Raw genomic sequence first — 20126 nt, forward strand, 5'->3', positions numbered from 1 at the left:
GCTGTGAATGATTGGGTTAAGGTCAAACCTGGTCGTGTGGGTGTCGGTCTGACGAAGTTCAGGGGCCCATTTAAGATCAAGTCTGTACACAAGAGATTTGTCACCTTATTTAACGGTGAGTGTTGGAACCTGAGGCGTGTGGCACTGTATAAGAAAGCCGAGCGAGAACCGGTGAGGACCAGCGAGCCCAGAGAACCGGTTAATGAGTTTAGTGCAAGTAGAATCCAGAGAGTGAGAAGACCTCCAGTTCATTTACGTGACTTTGTTTGCAAGTAAGGTCTCTCTCTGCAACGAAGGGCATGGTCTTACCATGTTTTTTGTTTGACTCGCTTTTGTTTTTTTTGCTTGTTGTTTCTCCATATGAAGGGAAGAGGATATGTTGTATTCTCTGCACTTATGTTTTATGTATCCCTTTAAGTCCTACATTCCATTTTCCCTGATGTCATTTTCTCCTCTGTTCTGTCCTGTCAGTTAGCTCCTGCTTTCTGATGGGAACACCAGCTTTTCTCTATGGTGCTTAATAAATAAGTCTTAAGCCTTACATCTGCCTGCTGACTTCATTTACAACACATTACAGTTGTCAAAATAATTTTAATGGGGTTGGCAACTATATGGTATTAAAAAAATAAACGGTGACATGGGAAAATATATTGTCTCCTCACCGTAGGGCTGTGGTTCCCAAACTGTGCGCCGCGGCGCCCCGGTGCGCCGTAATGAGGTGCCAGGGGCGCCGCACACACTATCTGTTATTTTGGCCATCACAGGGAGCAGCGCTGCTCCCCTGTGAGAGGCCTCAACCCTGCTGCTGGAGGCGCCTCGCACTCCTCCAGGAGCATGAGAGCAGCCCCTCACGCCCATTGTCATTCAGTATGCCGCTGATTGCCACTTACTGAATGACAATGGGGCAGTCTGGGCTGTTGTGGTGGCCTCCTCCTGCCTCAGTGTACAGCAGAGCATTCTGTACGATAAAAAGTAAAACGCCCCCGCTGCAACATTAGAAAACACTTCATTCAAGAAGCCTATAAATTAAGTTTGAAAGAACAGGTTATCGTTCTCTCACTGTCCTGTCATTTTAGAACTGAAGTATTTTCAATATTGTATTCCACAAAGCCTTGGTTGCTCCATTTTTTTAAGGAACTAGCAACCATTGACAAAGCCAATAGTCCTGGCTTGTTGATGTGTAATGATACTTGCTGCATTATATATCTGGATGCAATGACAGAGACAACATAATACCAATGAGCGCAGATTTTTAGCCTAGGTGTTTTAAGCTGCGCTCTTAATTACATCAAACACCCCCTTTGAAGAGACCCCCCAGTTTTTTTACACCGCTTAAAGCCCTGGAAACAACACCATGTTACAGTAACCTCACATCCTGGCACTGTGCATCATGCATGATTTCTACGTTTTCAGTCTGCCTATGTGCAGGGGCATAGTGAACTCTCCACCAGCCCACCCCTTGCTGTAGTTCATTCTTGATGGGACTCTTCTGCCTGCAACTCTGCAAACAAAGGCTCCGCTCATAATGTGAAAAGGTGGGTGAGTAAATAAGTGAAGGAATGTCTGAATGGCTGGATGGATTACTGAAAGGATGATGCATGAATGAAAGGGGGAATGAATAGATAATGAAAGAAAGGATGGATGGATGAGTGAATGAACGGAAGTATGGATGAGAGAAAAGGTAAATAGATGGATGTATGGGTGGAAGGGTAGATGGATGGGTAAAAGTGTGGATGGGTGTGTGAAAGGATGGATAATGAGTGAAAGGGCAGCTGATGGGCGAGTGAATTGGTGGATGGGTGTGTGAAAGGATGGATGGGTGGATGAATGAAAGGGTAGATGATGGGCAAGTAAATGGGTGGATGGATGAATTGATAAGTGAAATGGTGAATGGATGGACGAGTGAAAGGGTGGATGTAAGAATTGATGAGTTAGTGAAAGGGGGTAGATGGACAAAAGGATGGATACATGAGTGAAGTGAAAGGGTGGATGGATGAGAGAACGGAGGGCTGGATAAGTGAACAGATGGTTGGATGAGTGAAAGAATGGATGAGTAATAGGATCAATGGATGGATTCATGAATGGATGAGTAAATGGGTGGGTAGAAGGATGGATAAGTGAAAGGGGGATGGAGAGAGAAAGGGAGGATGAATTACTGAAAGGGTGAATGGGTGGAAGGATAAATGACTGGGTGAATGGATGAGTAAGTGAATGGGTGGATGGATGAGTAAGTGAATGGATGGCTGGGTGGAAGAGTGGATGCATGGATGATTTTACAGATGGATGGGGTGAAAGGGTGGGTAGATGAATAATGGATGGATGAGTGAAAGGGTGGATGGAGGGATGGATGAGTGAAATGATGGATGGAAGGATATATGGTGGATAGGTGTGCAAATGGTTGAATATGTTTGGATATAGATGGGCACACAGATGGAAGGACAGACCTTTTTAGTGTAAAAATAAGGCTGGGGATACTGATTACGACAGACCAAACTCAATGTTCAATTTTCTCAGAGCGGGTCTCAGTACCAAAAGGTACTGAACGCAGCTGCTGGCATAAATAAGGGTTTGGGACCAGGCACTCTGTTGGGGAAAAAAAACTATGGATTGGGATGCAGCCAAAGTGATTGCCAGTGGATGAGATTAATAATTCAAGCATTCCAACCAATATAATACCTTCATTGCGTCCCAAATACTTTAAGGAAGATAACAGGAGGTACACACCACCCACTCATCCACCGGTAAAAAAATGGCGGGGAGCCACGGCCAACTGCCGATTAGGTCAGGGGAGCTACAGGTCAAAAAAGTTTGGGAACCACTGCCGTAGGGAATAGGGTCAACATGTTTCTGCCCTGTGTCCCATAGGGGTTCGCAGCTTTCATCAGGACCTGTATTAAACCGGTTCCGTCCTTACCAATCTCGTGCTAAGGAGATACCACTGGGTGGGGTGACCTTTGTCACTCTCTACTTCAAAGGGCTCACAATCCCCCCAAGGGAGGAGAGATGGACACAGTTAGGTGCTGCGGCGGAAGGCGCACCTTGATGCAAGTCTGACTAAAGGGGCCTTCTCTTTATTCCTCCTCTCATGAAGCACGTATGTTAGCCTCTTCGAGGCTATTGACAGAACGGTTCCGTCATGGCTCGCGGGTGAGCTGTGCTCATGACGGAACGGTTCCGTCACGGCCCGGCCGCCGCGCCTGCGCGGCGCGTTTAATTGAGCGGGCGAGGCCGTGACGGAACCGTTCCGTCATGAGCACAGCTCACCCGCGAGCCGTGACGGAACGGTTCTGTCACCCGCGCAGCTCACCCGCGCGCCCCCAGCGACCGTTAGCGCTGCGGCGGAATAGCCGCCGCAGCGAAAGAGTTAAGGTTCTTGGGCTGATTGTGAGCCCTTTGACTCACCACCCCTACAGTTGTGTTGTCGTAGGGTCTGCTCCTCTTTTTTGTTCCAGCTTTGGATAGTTTTTCAACAACTTGTTAGGCTACTCTTAGGTTAGGCGTGAACTCTGCAGCACCATTTTGTATGCAATATGCAGTGTAAAATTTTAAAAATAAATATTTACTTGCAGAGCTTTGGTCATCGACATGTTTCGGCCACTGCTGTAGCTGCACTGCGGGCTAGACTATTGACACTTATGCAGAAGAAGCCCTAGAGAATTGCACACTTGATTTTGTGCTGTTTTCGTTACATTATGTAATGTGACATTGTGCAATGTGGTGCTGGGTAACTTAATGTGTCGTCATTACCTTGAACAGTTCCGGGGCCTGCTTCTTGAGTTTCTCCATTTTCCACTCATTTTCACAGGGGTTGAGAGACGAGGGTGGGGCAGTGCAGGAACACTTGCAGTCTGTCCCAGAGCTTACTGTTTCGACAGTGTAGAAGTCTTCCACCCTCAAGCTGCCATCTCTGATCCTGCTGCAGGCGTCTTTAGTGAGTGGGCGCAGAATGCACTTGCAGCGGCAGTCCGACCCTTCCGAAGTCATTCGAACCTGGTCAGTATCGCCAAAAACCTGTTAAGATAAATAATGGAAATACTAACTTAAGAAAGACTGAAAGAAGTCCACAAAGAGACCTAAAATGCAAAATAACATACAACTCTATGACTTGACCAGCGTCCATCTCAGCCAGCAGTGCATACTTTACTGCTAGCAAATGTTTGGACTGTGGCTGCACCAATGAATTCCAGTTGGGAATAACAAGGCAGAGGAAACATACTTGGCAAGAGCCTGACTGTCTGTTCAAAACCAGGTCCAAGAATCACTCTTCAGTTTTAACGTAATTTATGCGCTTCCTCTTTCATATTCTTCTTTATAACTTCTTAAATAAACTGAGGTTGTGGTTTATCTGGATCAAATACAAAGCCCGTTCTCATCTTATTTAATTTATGGGTTGGACGTTGTTCCCACATAAGGTTCCAATCACTAGCAATAGAACAACAACATTCAGATTAACAAGTCTATTGTGAGCTGTGAGAGCTGACTTTTAGCAAGTGAAGCGTTATAAGAACATTGGGCATTATTAGAACATCGAGCGTTATTAGAACATTAAAAGTTGAGCGCTCCATTGAAGACAATCGAGTAGCTCCGGGCGTATAATGGCTGATATAAGCCTGGAGCTCAAACATTCCAACGTTTGTATTTATACTTCTCCCTTTTTAATTTTGAACATTCTACCCTTGGTAGGTGGAATGTTCCAATAGCCTTATATCCCTTCTGCTTCTGGCTATACTGGTTGTTAAAGGCCCTCTCCCTCATTATGGGCCTTCGTCTGTGGGTTAAAGCCTATAACCCGGGTTCAGGACCTTTATCAACTGCTATAGCCCTAGGCAGCGGGCTATAAGGCTATATTGACCTCCACTCAGGGTGTTAACAGTGGTGAACATTCTCTGCAGACTGCTGTTAATTGCCCACTCCACTATCATGGACCAGAGCTGAAGGAAAGGGATTATATGAGGATAGGCAATTAATAGCTATTAATGTTCTGCAGCATGTCGACAATATGACATTTAGTATCTGTCCCTCTAACCTTATCAATCACAGGAAGATAAGAATGCCCATCGCCTCTCTCTGTTTCATTTTTTTCCACAGAACCACGGATGCAGGCAAATAGGGTATGTAGTCTTTACCCAGCAGTTTTTAAGCCGCAAGACGTAATCACACAGATAAGTACCAACCAAATCCCTTTTTGGTACTTTACCCCAAAGTCCTTTACCATGTGGGTAAGTATTTTTTTTAAATGTCAAATTATTATCTCATTTAAAGAGGGGGAGGGGGTATAAGGGGTAAGGGGTGGGTAAGGATTCTAGATGGAAATGGTAAAGGACAGTAGAGGTAAAGGAAGGTAAATGCTTTTAGGTTTATGGAGGAGGTTGTGGTAAAGGAAGGTGGGGGATTTTTAGGGTTTTCGGGTGGGTAGAGGTAAAGGGAGCATTACAAAAGAGGGTGGTGATGGACGGAGCATCTGAATCAATCAGACACTCACACCCAGTCAAAAGATCTGGGTTTAATCCATCACCGTTCTTTAGCCCACTCTGCCACCCCAATTCAGACATGGCTATATGCAAATCAGTCTGACCCTGTGCCTCATGGGAACAGTCCAGCCCGAACTGCCAAGCCATGTCTTCAATGGACCGGAAACAAGCTTCTGAGGACCGGTTTCTGGCATTCCAGCCGTCTTCAGCCCAGCTTGCTTAAATCCAGTGGCAAAGTGAGCAAGGGACTCACGTCTGAGCATACCCTGCCACACTTATGGCGGCCAAAAGCGGTACAAAAAGGGGTGGTGATGGACGGAGCATCGGAATCAATCGAACACTCAAACCAAGTCAAAAGATCTGGGTTTAATCCATCACCGTTCTTTAGCCCACTCTGCCACCCCAGTTCAGACATGGCTATATGCAAATCAGTCTGACCCTGTGCCTCATGGGAACAGTCCAGCCCGAACTGCCAAGCCATGTCTTCCCTGGACCGGAAACAAGCTTCTGAGGACCGGTTTCTGGCATTCCAGCCGTCTTCAGCCCGACTTGCTTGAATCCGGTGGCAAAGTGAGCAAGGGACTCACGTCTGAGCATACCCTGCCACACTTATGGCGGCCAAAAGCGGTACAAAAAGGGGTGGTGATGGACGGAGCATCGGAATCAATCGAACACTCACACCAAGTCAAAAGATCTGGGTTTAATCCATCACCGTTCTTTAGCCCACTCTGCCACCCCAGTTCAGACATGGCTATATGCAAATCAGTCTGACCCTGTGCCTCATGGGAACAGTCCAGCCCGAACTGCCAAGCCATGTCTTTCCTGGACCGGAAACAAGCTTCCGAGGACCGGTTTCTGGCATTCCAGCCGTCTTCAGCCCGGCTTGCTTGAATCCAGTGGCAAAGTGAGCAAGGGACTCACGTCTGAGCATACCCTGCCACAATTATGGTGGCCAAAAGCGGTACAAAAGGAGGTGGTGATGGACGGAGCATCTGAATCAATCAAACACTCACACCCAGTCAAAAGATCTGGGTTTATTCCATCACTGTTCTTTAGCCCACTCTGCCACCCCAGTTCAGACATGGCAATATGCAAATCAGTCTTACCCTGTGCCTCATGGGAACAGTCCAGCCCGAACTGCCAAGCCATGTCTTCCCTGGACCGGAAACAAGCTTCCAAGGACCGGTTTCTGGCATTCCAGCTGTCTTCAGCCCGGCTTGCTTGAATCCAGTGGCAAAGTGAGCAAGGGACTCACGTCTGAGCATACCCTGCCACACTTATGGCGGCCAAAAGCAGTACAAAAGGGGGTGGTGATGGACGGAACTGAACTGGGGTGTGTGGAGTGCAAAAAAACGATGAATTTAGACCCAGATCTCTGTACTGGGGTGAATGTATGACACTGTTCTTCATTCTGTCCATCAACTGTGGTTTTTGCATTTGTCACCCCGAGTGGGATGGGTGTGCTCAGACGTAAGTCCCATGCTCTCCACACCACACACAGTGTCTAACCTGTAATCTGCTGACTGCCGAAGGAAGAATCCATCACTAATCACCATCCAGTGCATCTTTAACCCCAGCCTCCCCATCGCAGCGGACTCTCTGGTGTGAGCGCGTCCTGCAATCGGCAGGACCCGACATCGCTCCCAGCTCGAGCCCCCAGGGTTGAGGCCAGAGGCGAGTTTTCCAGCTAGGGCACCGACCGGGGGACTGCGAGGACCAGTATTCCACACGCAGCCCAGCTGGGTCCTCTTCCCCCGGCGGCCACGCCCACTGCCTCCCGGGTCTTAACCTTTCGCGACACCCGCTTCGCGGGTGCCGCTCACAGTGTCTAACCTGTAATCTGCTGACTGCCGAAGGAAGAATCCATCACTAATCACTATCCAGTGCATCTTTAACCCCAGCCTCCCCATCGCAGCGGACTCGCTGGTGTGAGCGCGTCCTGCAATCGGCAGGACCCGACATCGCTCCCAGCTCGAGTCCCCAGGGTTGAGGCCAGAGGCGAGTTTTCCAGCTAGGGCACCGACCGGGGGACTGCGAGGACCAGCATTCCACACGCAGCCCAGCTGGTTCCTCTTCCCCCGGCGGCCACGCCCACTGCCAATACGTATTTCACTGACACAACCCCTGCCGCGACGCGGGACGCGCGCGGGGCGGAGCTCGGGGCGAAGACCGGGCAAAGAGCGGGCCGTTTGAGGTCGTTCGAGAACGTGAGGAGACCGGACCGGGCCCTTGCTCTAAGCTCTGCTTAAACGGGCCACAACTGTACGTTCCACTCTAAGTTTCAGATATTGACATCGTTCACTCATTTTCTAGCCACTCACCTAGACTTTGCAAAATTCTTCCACCAAAAATGAATACCAGGGGCAGCAAATCAAAAAAGGTAAAAGAAGTTGGGGTCGGCGAACAGCTGTTAGGGCCCATGGACGACTTTATCACTAAGGCAAATACTTTTATTGATCAAAGTATTAGCCTGATTGAGGGCAGAGTATCTACTGACCTCGCCATTGCAAGGCGATCCTCAATGGGGCTATTGGCCATAGCAAGATCCCCCGAGACAGAGGGTACTTTACCACAATCACCACAAGGTAACAACAGACTCAGTCTCCCGAATGTCGTAGACCTTTCAGCTTCCCAACTTTCCCTATCACTTTCAAACTCTGACCTAGAAAAAACTCCTGAAATTTTACGCGATCACACCCCAGAGGAAGTAAGACAAGCAAGAGGGAGGAGGGAGGGGGATGTTAAGAAAAGAAAGGAAAAGGAAAAAGTAGATAAAACTGCAGTCATTGACATGGCTGATTCAACTGATCCTACTGTAACTTCAAACCCGGTAGGGTCAACCCTCCAAACGGTTGATATTACTGACCATCACGCACTGGTACATCATTCCCCACATAATAATATTCCAAGCACCATTACCTCAGGTTCACCTGTTCTTCTATCTCTCAGTAATGAACCTGATACCTTGGAGCTGGTAAATAAAATAACCTCACTATTACATTCTTTCTTTCTTCCTTTAGAAACTAGATTATTAAATATTGAGACCCAATTGTCTAAAATTGCAAATTCTATCAAATCTAGGCCAATTCAAGAACCTCAAAAAAAGGGAACAGATAACTTGGCTGCACCTGTCACACAAAAGAAAAAAACAACCTTAGTCTGCCCATCTCCCAAACAACAAACAGTGGTAAAAGTTCCCACAGTGGTGAAACCCCCCCCGAAAGCTACAATACCTATATCTCAGACCAGCATAGTCCCGAAAACCCCAGCAACAAAAACCACAGTTCCAAAAACGCCAGCCCCAATAACTCCTGCTCCAAAAAAAACAAATCTTATAGTGAATAAAGGAAGCACGAGAGGAGCTCATGAGGGCAGACTTCCTGCTAATCTGCCACCTGAAGCCTCCCCATTCGTGGTTGTGATGACTGGGGTACCAGAACTAACGGGGGAGACCGTAGAACCTAATTGGTCCTTAAAAAATAAGGTCCAATATTGGTTAAATACAAATCGACCCATTCCCCCCAATTGGTCAAGTAGGATATCAACGGTATGCAGGACCATATGGGTGGGACATAGCAAGAAAGTAAAACAGGGAGATTGCATTGTGATCACTTTCGAGGATCCAAGAGTAGTCGAGTATATATGCTCCTGGGAACATCACAATACAAGTGGTGGGATTGACACAAAGCGTCTTTCCTTTTTTTACCCTAAAAAACATCATAATAGTAGGCATGGGCGTAAAATCCGTTCCGCTCGCGGATTTTGCGGATTTTCGGTAAATCCGCAATCCGCGAGATTCGCGGATTTCCCGCAAAATCCGCAAATCCGCGCGCTGCGGATTTTTTGCTTGTGTTCGCACTGCTCGCGGCCCGCGGCGCGGGCAGCAACAATCTCGCACTCGCGAAATTACAAAAAAAAAAAATGGCGGAGGAGTGAAGGAAGGAAGTGGCCCAGTCTCCAACTTCCTGTTCCTGTCCAGCAAGTTCCTCCATTGGGGAGGGGTGAAGGAAGTGCCCCAGTCTCCAACTTCCTGTTCCTGTTTCCTTTCCTGGCCATTTTGGATTCGATCTTGACTGGGAAGGATTACTTTTTGTGGATGCTGCTGGATATTTGGATTTGAGGCCTTTTGGATTCAAAATTTGATTTCACAAGTAAGTTGATAAGTTGATGTTGTTTGTGGTGATTTTTGTGTGTGTTTTTCGACTTTTGGGGTGGTGTTGGGGGCTGGCTATGTTGCAAAAGGAAAAGCTATGAGCAGGTGCAAAAGTTCAACCTCATCATTTGTAACCATTCCCTGTAGTGCTTCCTGAAGGGGCCCTCCAGAATTCGGTTAGGTTCCTGTTAAAAAAAAAAATTACGTTGCAACAAACAGGAAAAGGAAAGGAAAGGGAGCAGACAAGCAGGTGCCAGCCTTCATTAATGTCAGTTGGGGCAGGGCAGGTGTTGTTGTAATTTAATTATGCAGAACTTAAGGCACTTAGCAGGTGTGCTTTGCTTTGCCACAATAATGTACACTCACTGGTCAACCAGAGGGTGCTGTGATGACACCGAGGGTGGCATGGGTGTGACAGCCAGAGGGTGGCATGGGTGAACCAGAGTGCCAGTGTTGACAGAGGATGGCAGTGCTTTGTTTGCCCCAATAATGTACACTGGTGAACCAGAGGGTGCTGTGATGACACAGAGGGTGACATGGGTGAGCCAGAGGGTGGCATGGGTGAACAAAGAGAGTGCCAGTGGTGACAGAGGGTGGCAGTGATGAAGAAAGGCTTGCAAACAGGCTGGGCACGTAGAAACAACAAGTTCGCAAAACTGGCGACCTGACAAGTAAGTTCGGAATTTGCGAAATTGCACAAAACCCTCGCGAACTTGCAGAAACCCGTGCGAACACCCAAAAAAAAAATCCGCAAAATTCGCGAGGATTCGCGGATTTTGCGGATTTTCGCAATCCGCAAATCCGCAAATTCGCGGATTGCGAATCCGCAAAATCCGCCCATGCCTACATAATAGCCACCTTAATGAATTTGATAACATCTGGCGCAAAGCAGTCCCACAGCCCTGGGAATTTGCCATCCCTAGATCAAAAATGGTCCCGCGACAAAATGACCATGATAGCCCCTGGTGGCCAGTAGACCCCAATTATCAGCATCATGAGGGTCCATGGCAGATTGTGGGACCACGGAACAGAGGAAGAGAATGGGAGCAATGGGGTGGACCTCTGCAGCGACCATATAGACCCATTTATAGAGAAACGCCACATTGGGAAAATTGGTCGGGCATACCGACCACGAATCGGTTCAGTGGCCTAGAAATGGTCGACTGACCATCAGCTGAAACTTCAACTCTTCAACAACTCACCTCACCCCCAGATCCCCTACGGAGGATGACCGCAGTGCAAGAGAATAAGACACAATCCCTGTCTGTTATTTTCTGGAATATTGCGGGTCTCCGCCCCAAAATAGAGGATGGCTCCGCTGCTCATTTTCTCGAAGAAGGCAAGATAATATGCTTACAAGAGACATGGGCCACGAAGGAGTTACATCTTGTGGGCTACAAAACGTATTTCTCCCCAGCCCTTTCAAGTAATGCGGGTAGGCCTAAGGGGGGCTTGGTTATTTACATAGCCAACACAACACCAAACCTGAAGTTACTAAAAACAGAATCTGCCCCAAACTTCCAATTGCTTTCCCTCTCGGTAGGGAAAGAAGTCATTATCATTTTAATAAATTTCTACAATAATTTAGAGGACGACCATTTTCTCAACAATTCAGGAAAAAATCTCCAACTATAGACAACTGTACGAAAAAAAGGGTACCGTCCATCTATTATGGGGAGGGGACTTTAATCTACACCCCTGTCCGCGCTCGGGCAATCAGAGTTGCGGGATAGTGGACGAGTACGATAACCCTCTCGTGCACTTTCACCATGAACGAACGGGGGCAGCTATGAATAATCTTCTTACAGAGCTTGAACTCTCAATAGTAAACAAGAAAGACCCTGTTAAGAACGTATTAGAACCTACATACCTAGGGAGGGGGCACGAGACCACCGTCGATTACATTCTTTCGACGGAAGGATTGAGACACATAATTAGGGATTTCACACTTCTGATAAATACTCTAAGCGATCACTCTGCACTTAGACTGGACCTAGACCTGCATAATCTAGTAACGCACACAACAATAATTGCACACACCCTATCCCAAAATAGGCTTGAATTGGGCAAAATAAATGGATTTACGATAAAATGGGAAAAGATTGATCCCATCCAACTAACCAGTAAATTAATAAAGATAACATACCCCAACATAATAAAAATGTCTAGATATCTCAACAGACGATAGGACGGTCCTCGAAAATTTTATGACTATCTTGGAGAAAATAAAAGTAATGCTGACTAGAAAAATTAAGCAAACTAAGCCAACACCAACAGGTTGGTTCAATCATGACTGCACTATGATGCAAACCAAGTTAAAAAAGGCCCTTAGACAACCGAATAGAGATCAGCAACAGATACAGCATCTCAGGCTCCAGTACAATAAGGTTAGGAAGCTGAGAAAACAAGAGCTGAAACAGGCTCTATGGGACGACCTTCATAAAAGTGCACTTATGAGAAACAGTGAGTCTTTCTGGCGAATAGTCAAAACCCCCTTCTTATCCGATTCTAACAGACCTCAGATCGATGTGGCCATAGAAGAGGAAACTTGGGTAAACCATTTTTCTAATATTTTTAAACTAACATCCCCAACAGAAGAATTGTATCATTCCCTTCCACCTGTCGATTTCCCAATCAGCCTACAATTCGACATACTCGATGTAGTGCAGGCACTAAAACTAAGTAAAGGGGGTAAGGCACCTGGACCAGATGGGGTGCCCGTAGATCTCTTTAAACATCTCCCAGATCTCTGGGCCCCCATACTCACAAGAGTATGTATTGCAGCAGCGAAACTGGGACTGATGGAGTCTTGGCCCAACTCCATCATGGTGCCAATTTTAAAAAAGGGGGACCACCAGGACGTCAAATGTTATCGTCCCATTTCACTGTTAGATTCTCTAGGAAAAGTAGTCGGCAGAGTAGTCTTAGAACAACTTCAGCAATGGGCAGACGATAGGAAGATCCTATCGGACCTACAATTTGGGTTCAGGGAAGGTTTTGGAACCGTAGAACAGGCCCTCAATTTAAGCATGATTGTGTCCAAGTATATTCACGCAAAGCAGGGGACAATGTACATGGTATACGTGGACTTGTCCTCTGCGTTTGATTGCGTATCTCATGCGAAGCTATGGACCCTTTTGAGAAATATGGGGGTGGATCTCCCACTCCTTGATTTTTTAAGAGAGTTATACGCGGAAGCTTCTGCAAGAGTGCGCTATGGGACAAAAGGGGAGCTCACTGCGTCTTTCAGAGTAGAGCGAGGAGTCAGGCAGGGGTGTGTCCTGGCCCCCTTCCTCTTCTCCCTGTATACTAACGGACTGGAGGAGAGGATGTTGAGGGGGGGGCAGGACCTCCCCAGACTAAGACAACGCCTGATTCCCGCACTGCTCTACGCGGACGACGCGGTCATCCTGGCCCGTACACCAATAGAACTCCAGAAATCCCTGACCAAATACGCTGAATTCATGAGCGCCTTAGACTTACATATAAATGTTAAAAAAACATTTGTCATGGTGGCTGGTGGAGGGCGAAAACGTACAAAGAGCATCTATTTAAACGAACAAAAACTCGAGAGGACTCCCCAGTACCCTTACCTGGGCATAATGATAGACGAAAGACTAAACTGGAAAGCAGCCATTGAGTCCAGGAGACATCTTTTTAAGAGAGCTATTGTAGCATTGATGAACTTTTCACAACGACTCGGAAGGAGACCACCAGTCGAACTGCTAAAAATCTATGCTGCAAAATGTCAAGCCATTGCTCTGTATGGGGCCGGGGTATGGGGGCATGCTGATGTCGGCTCTCTTCAAATAGCTGAGAACTCCTTTATGAGATTCCTTCTATCTGCTCCAAAGTGCTCTTCCATCTACGCCTGCCACGCGGAATTGGGAATCCCTTATATAGAAGATCTGATAAAGGTTCAGCCACTGTTACTCTGGAGACGCATTTGGCTATCGGACAAGAACATGCTGACCAAAAACATCTTAGAGGACTCAATGGCACTGGATCGCGTGGACAAAATAGCCTGGCTTACCTATGTCAGGCACTTTTTCACAGACTTGGGACTAGAAAGGTACTATATCACAACAGCAACCCTAACTGAAATAACTAAGAAAGAGTTGAAGCAAATAGCTATGAACCATCTAGAGACTCTTAGAATTACTTTACTATCAACCAAACTATCTGTACTACATGCAAACATGGTACAGCTCACACCACAAATCCAGCCCTACCTTACACTAGAAATCAGCACATACGATAAGATGCTCCTGACAAGATTCAGACTCAACCTTTTCCATAGACTAGTGGCCTTTCCAAAAAAAAATACTTGGGACTTAAATTTGGCTCACTGTCCATGCGACGATATTTCCCCACAGTCATGTATGCACACGATACTGTTTTGTAAATATTTTCATCCCCACAGAAAGATTTGGTTACTTCCACTGTTAAAGTCCTGGGGTTTTAGACAATGCCGTCCGACTATGTTATCTCTACAGATGTTAGATTCTGCACGCACCTGTTACCATGTACTAAACTTTTTAAAATGCATTATCAGGCACAGGAACAACCTTTAAACATTGAACTATTTGTATGAACGTATTCTCCTCCTTTTTAAATTTTGGAATTTTTCTAATGTATAGTATCATAACATACCTGATAATTTTTTTTAAACATATATATGTATGAATTTTGCTGTTGCTTTTATGGTTTTGCAATGTCAAAAACCGAATAAAGAAAATTTATTATTAATTATTTAATAAGTGAAGGAGCTCAAAGTTTTTCTGAGCTGCCAGTGTTGTTTAAATGCCAGGGTTTGTGACTACCCGCCTTACCCAGTCTTGTTAGCATATCTCTACCAGCACCCTGCAATTCCATTCTCTTACGACACTCTTGCAAGTTATTTTTCACCCCTTCTTCCTCTCTTTCTTACTGTTTGCCTACTCTTAACTTTCTCCTTCAGCCTTCCTTTTCTCCCTTTCTCTTCTTTTGGGTCAAAGTCTGATAGTGAAAAATAAATCCTGCTCTTCCAAAGTAAGTGCCACTGCCCACCTGACATCACTGTGCACATTACCCAAGAGGAACCTCCGCCCCGCCGACCTCTCCCTGGCAAAGATCCCCTGCATCCGTAGAAACAAGATAGGCGGGAGTGACTTCTCCTACATCGCAGCCAAGACCTGGAACAAGCTCCCCGTGAACATCAGACGCTCCCCAACCCTGCACACTTTCAGGAAGCACCTCAAGACCTGGCTCTTCGACTGATCCGGAGCTGCACCCCCTCCCCCAGCGCCTTGGGACTCTCACAGGTGACCCACAGGAAGTGATGGAATGAGGCTGATACTCTGAGGCACCAAGAGTCCCTTTTATTAATAACCGCAGTTAACAGGCAAATGTCAATCTAGGGTTGCTGTGGTTGAATGTGATAGGCATGGTCCAGAGATGAAATAGTCCAAGTGCTATGGGGGGAGAGGGGGGAGGGTGAGGTGTATGGCTTCCCCATGACTCCTCTTTCCCTGCACAGCTGATACAAGGGCATCAGCTATGAGGGACCAGGAGATGCTCATGGGGGCAATTCACAGAATAAAATTCTAGATGGGTAATTATCAATAAGAGAGCTCCCCACGTTGTGCCTCCAAGTGCCATCAGAGCCAACTTGAGTGTCACTCATACTATCAAGTGGATGTGACTTGGAACCCATGGTAGAAAGTAACCTGGTTAATCGCGGTCACTCATATAGGTCCACTCATTAATCGTTAATCATTTATATAGGAGTAGGTGCTGTTAGGGTTTTCAGACTTCTGAGTCTTCTAGTCCCTGGGCATAACAAGGATGATCATAGAGACAAGAAGCAGACGCAAAGCCTGTACATCTCCAGTAGGGCCATGCTCAGCATCAGAGTGAAGGAATGCATCAACACTGAAGTGCACAGATGCTGCAGCCCTATTCATCACCCAGCAGGGTTTGCTTTTGTTTGACTCATACAATATCTCAAACTCATGCATCTCTTGGAGAACCTATACGCAAGTCAGAAGCACCCCAAGATATATCAGCCCATCTCTCACCTCTCATCTCCCGAAAAGGACCTGCCGCTCCAGGGGCGCATAAAATCCAATAACCATCTCCAAGATCACAATGTGGAGTCATAGCTTCAAGTGGGAGAGAATCTTCTCTTGGCAATCTATGAAAAGAGCTCCTCTGCCCATGACATGGTGTACTGGTCAGCTCTAGCGATCCCAGACCGCGCCACTGCTGTTCACACAATCTGCCATGGAACTCTATCCAGCGTCAGTGAAATGATGAGGGCCTTCTGGCTCTTTCCTGAATTCAATCAAATCAAGTGGAGTTTTCTACTTATTCGACCATGAAAAGCATTCCTTGCCGGGTGGCCAGGGGTCCCCTCTGTCCCCATTCCTGAGTAATCGCTACATTGTCCATCTTGTCCAAGATATCAAAGAATAGTCCAAGTATACGCAGAAGACAGGCAGGGCAACTCTTTACTGTGCAAGATCTCTGAGGGACACAGTTACACTTGAATGCAGCAAAGCGAAGAGCACCAGAATATAGCTAAGTCGTAGCCCTGTTGATGAAAGTGTAATACGGACGGCCCTTTGGGCTCCAGTGCTTCTGTATTGATGAAACAGGACTATGGGGCATATTTACAATGAAATGGTGCAGTGCGGCGCCACAAGGAGTTTTGCTGCCCCGAGCTGCGTCATATACAAAACACAAAGGGATTTGCCGTATTTACAAGAAGACGAGGCAGCTCTATGCTTTCCCCTGCACCGGTGCTAAAACAGCAGGCGCGCGCCAATGCAGGCACCCTTGCAGCATGGTTCAAAGGTATGCACGTTGGAGGGATGATTGATGTTGTGCAGGAAGGGACAGAATGCAGCACTCATAGAAAGAGCAGAAAAAAAGGAGAAATAACATTATTTCTCCTCGTTGCACCATTTTATTGCCGCCCCTGGAAAAGCATTTGTTTTTTGGCCCTGCCTTAGATTTACGAATGCTTATAAATCTGGGGCAGTCTCAAAAAGTCATTGGTGTTGCGTGGGAATACAGACAGCAACACCCATGACACACCCCTTCGACACAGAGTACCGCATGAAAGACGGCCATGTTAATAAGGTTTTTCATAAACATGGGCCAGCACACAATGCAACAGGAGCTCCGGTGGCGCAAAGGCTTGTAAATATTCCCCAATGTTCCCTGTGTACCTCATGGGACTGTGGTTTGTTAGTTCTGATGGTGGCACCAAGGGAACGTTGAACATTATGAAGCGCTCTACCATAGCAGCATTGTGCAGAGTTCCTCCATCTCTTGTCTGATCCTTCACTGCCTAAGTAGAAGCAAAGGGCCCGATTCACAGAACTAACTTAAGACAAAATCCTAAACTTACTACCATTTTGGTATTCACAGAAGGCACTTACTCATTTTGGTATTCACAGAAGGCACTTACTCATTTTGTGTAACTTACTCATTTTGTGTAACTTACTCATTTTGTGTAACTTACTCATTCTGGTATTCACAAAAGGCACTTACTCATCAATGAGCGCACACCAAATAGCCAAGCTCGGAACCTGCAAAGCCAAGTTATTCAGGCCACCAGGATTGGCCTCATCTGGACTGCCAACTGGTCTGCTTGAGCAGGGTCCAGTGAGTCAACGGTGGGACAGTTCAATGGATGGGGCGCCTGACGTCTACCTGATCTAGAATGTTCTGAGCATAAGTGCAAAGGCTTCCATGAAATGCTCTCATTGCAGATGTTGATGGCTAGGGATCAGTTTTAGAAGGATTTTGGCAACATCTTCCATTTTTGTGGAATTTCACTATAGTCCCCTATAATGATGACACCATGTGCTGCACCTTTTCTAATTGTATGGTTCAATAGGAAGAAGTGCATTTACTTTAAGTAGAAACAGCTAGTCGTGCGCACTCTAGTTGCTGGAAACATAAAAAACATTCAAAACTCCATTGATGGCTCCCGGAATCCTTGCAAACTTCTCGATTAAAAAATTTTCATTGCTAGGCATTGAACGGATTTGCAAAACAATCCTACCTAGATGTTTATTAAAGAGGGCCTGTGATGTCCGGCTCTTCCTGCCAATAGTCGGTTTGCTTGCTATGATGCTAAAGGTCTGGAGACCACTTCTCTTCCATTCATCTCTCTCTGCTCTTTCTACACGTTCTTTTGGTGTTGAAAATTAAGGGGTGATAATGTCTTAAACAGAAAAGTGTTTGTAAATCTTCCAGACCCGTTTAATCTCGCATTTTGATTGACACCAGATAGAACCGTGATCAGGACGCTATTGGTGATGGTGAAAAATTTTGACCAGGGTGGATTTGGTGTATTTTCACATATGATCAGTGGGTCCTGGAAGTCCTTGGATTCAGCCGGAACCAAGAGTCGATGCCAAAAATGTTTGCAAAGGACCGCAGTCCAGCCGACCATTCTTCACATGCTGCTGGGCATTAACAGCGGTCATTTTACCTTCAGCCTCGTAATGCACTCTTGTACATTGACTTCTAATCTAAGGGTGGTCAATTACCAGCTGTTAACACCCTCAGCAGAGGGCAATAAAGCTTGATCTCAGTATTACAGTCTTGGTGAAAGTGTCTTCTCTTCCTGGCACGTTCACCACGGATTCCAAACAATTCAACCATGAATGCCCAAAGCCCTCTTCTTGGGAGGTTAAGGATTCAGCGCTTCCTCAGGTTTATAAAACTTTGTAAATCTGGGGCAATGTCAAATTCCATGGGTGTTGCATGGAAAACCCAGTGCAACGCACATGGGATGCCTCCTGGGCGCAGAGTAAAGTGACACAGTGATTTGCAATGTGGTGCCTTATTCAAGATTTATAAGGCACTCAAAGCCATGCTGGGGGGCTTTGCACTTTACATGGTGAAAAAGTGACCAAGGGCTCTATAAATTGGCCCCCATATGTTTAAGTCACAACAGCTATAAATAAATGTTTTCCTGGGTATTGAGAGAGGTGAAACCTAGCATCAAGCGGTAACAGAGAGATGTGTATGGAAAGGGAGATTTGAGTAAAAATGTAAGAGCACTGCTCAGGGTGCCCCTTCAAAAAGTGGGGGTTCTGCTCTTCACTGCATTGCAAGAGGGAGGGCATGCCTTGGATTGGCTGGGGCAGCATGTCTAGAGCCAGAGGCCAGTGTTCCCTCTCTTGCAGGTTAAGCTTCTATTCTGGCCCCATCTGGGCTTCTGTTGTTACACAAGCTGCTTGATAAAGCCAGCTTCTGTGTCAGGAAGTAGGTGAAATTGTCGTCATTTCCTTCTGGGCATGGCTAAGAATTATTTATGCGATAAAACAATTACACAACAAGGCAGCGTGCCTGACATAAAGTGCTTCAAAGCCTGCCCAGAGGTAGCAAGTGCTATATAAATGCAATCACAATAAAATGCATTCCCACCAATGGTGTGGTCCCGAAGAGCGCTTTTGGAATGTGGCGTCCTTTCTTTGACAGTTGGCCTGCTGATCCTGTGAGGCTTACTAAAGGCCTACAGGCGGGTTGGCTCCTAAACCTATAGTGCTGTCATTCATAGCCTTGGAGGTGGCCAGCTGGACGCGCTTAGGCTGCCAGTCGGATGGTCATGTGAAAGGATGCGGTGAAGAAGGACATGTCCGCCATCCCTTGGCATCAGGTGGATGCTATGGAACAAGCATCCTTGTCCGAGTGTGACTCTGATGCTGGCCGAGTGTGCACCTGGGTCTGGGAGGTTAAAGGTGAGATCACCAGGATGTTTAGCATGTGTGCTGCTGAGAGGATGTGTTTGTGTCGAATGTATGAAGTTACAACGCAGCTAAGATCCTGGAGTCCCATATAAACCGTCATCTATCTGTTTTCATCGAGAGTTCCAACCTTTTAGACATCTCTCAGCATGGGTTTCGATCATCCCATAGCACTGAGTCGGCTCTCACTGTCGTGATTAATACAATCCGAGCTGAGGTTGACAGGGGACACCCATCGCTGCTAGTGTTATTAGATCTCACAGCAGCGTTTGACACCTTGTCCCTGTCAATCTTGAGCTCTAGGCTCAGGGTCATCGGAGTAGGGGGCTCGGCCCTTAGTTTACTCTCTTCCTTTCCCCATCATAGGGAGCAGAGAGTTAAAATGGGCAGCTTCCTCTCCGATTCTCAAGAAGTGCAATGTGGGGTACCTCAGGGCTCTTCATTGAGTCCCTTACTATTAATCATCTATGTTACCCCACTTGCCAAGGTGATAAGATCCTTTGGTCTGGATGTGATATCGTACGCCCATGACACCCAGATCCTGGTATCTATCACCCAGCCGGCCAGTGAGTTTGCCCCTAAGTTTAGAGCCTGTATGGAAGCAGTTTCAACTTGGATGGTTCGTAATTTTTTTAAACTTAACGGCGATAAGACCGAAATCATGGTCTTTAGTGGGAGCCAGGATCTTTGGTCTAAGGATGGGTGGCCTCTGTCCCTGGTAGAATGTCCTCGTCCTACTCCTGTTGCTAGGAA

At 46.6% G+C, this 20126-nt stretch overlaps 1 protein-coding gene across 2 annotated transcripts in view; it reads right to left on the bottom strand.

The window, feature by feature from the left end:
- Positions 1–20126, bottom strand: part of OLFML2A (olfactomedin like 2A) — a 231359-nt gene that overhangs the window by 116380 nt on the left and 94853 nt on the right. For both annotated transcript variants that reach the window (XM_086920948.1, XM_086920949.1), the window contains one exon: positions 3748–4011. In XM_086920948.1, coding sequence (XP_086777074.1) covers positions 3748–4011 — 264 coding nt within the window. The remainder of the gene's footprint in view (positions 1–3747; positions 4012–20126) is intronic.

The sequence above is a fragment of the Lissotriton vulgaris genome, chromosome 5 (genome assembly GCF_964263255.1).
Source record: "Lissotriton vulgaris chromosome 5, aLisVul1.2, whole genome shotgun sequence".
NCBI lineage: Eukaryota > Metazoa > Chordata > Amphibia > Caudata > Salamandridae > Lissotriton > Lissotriton vulgaris.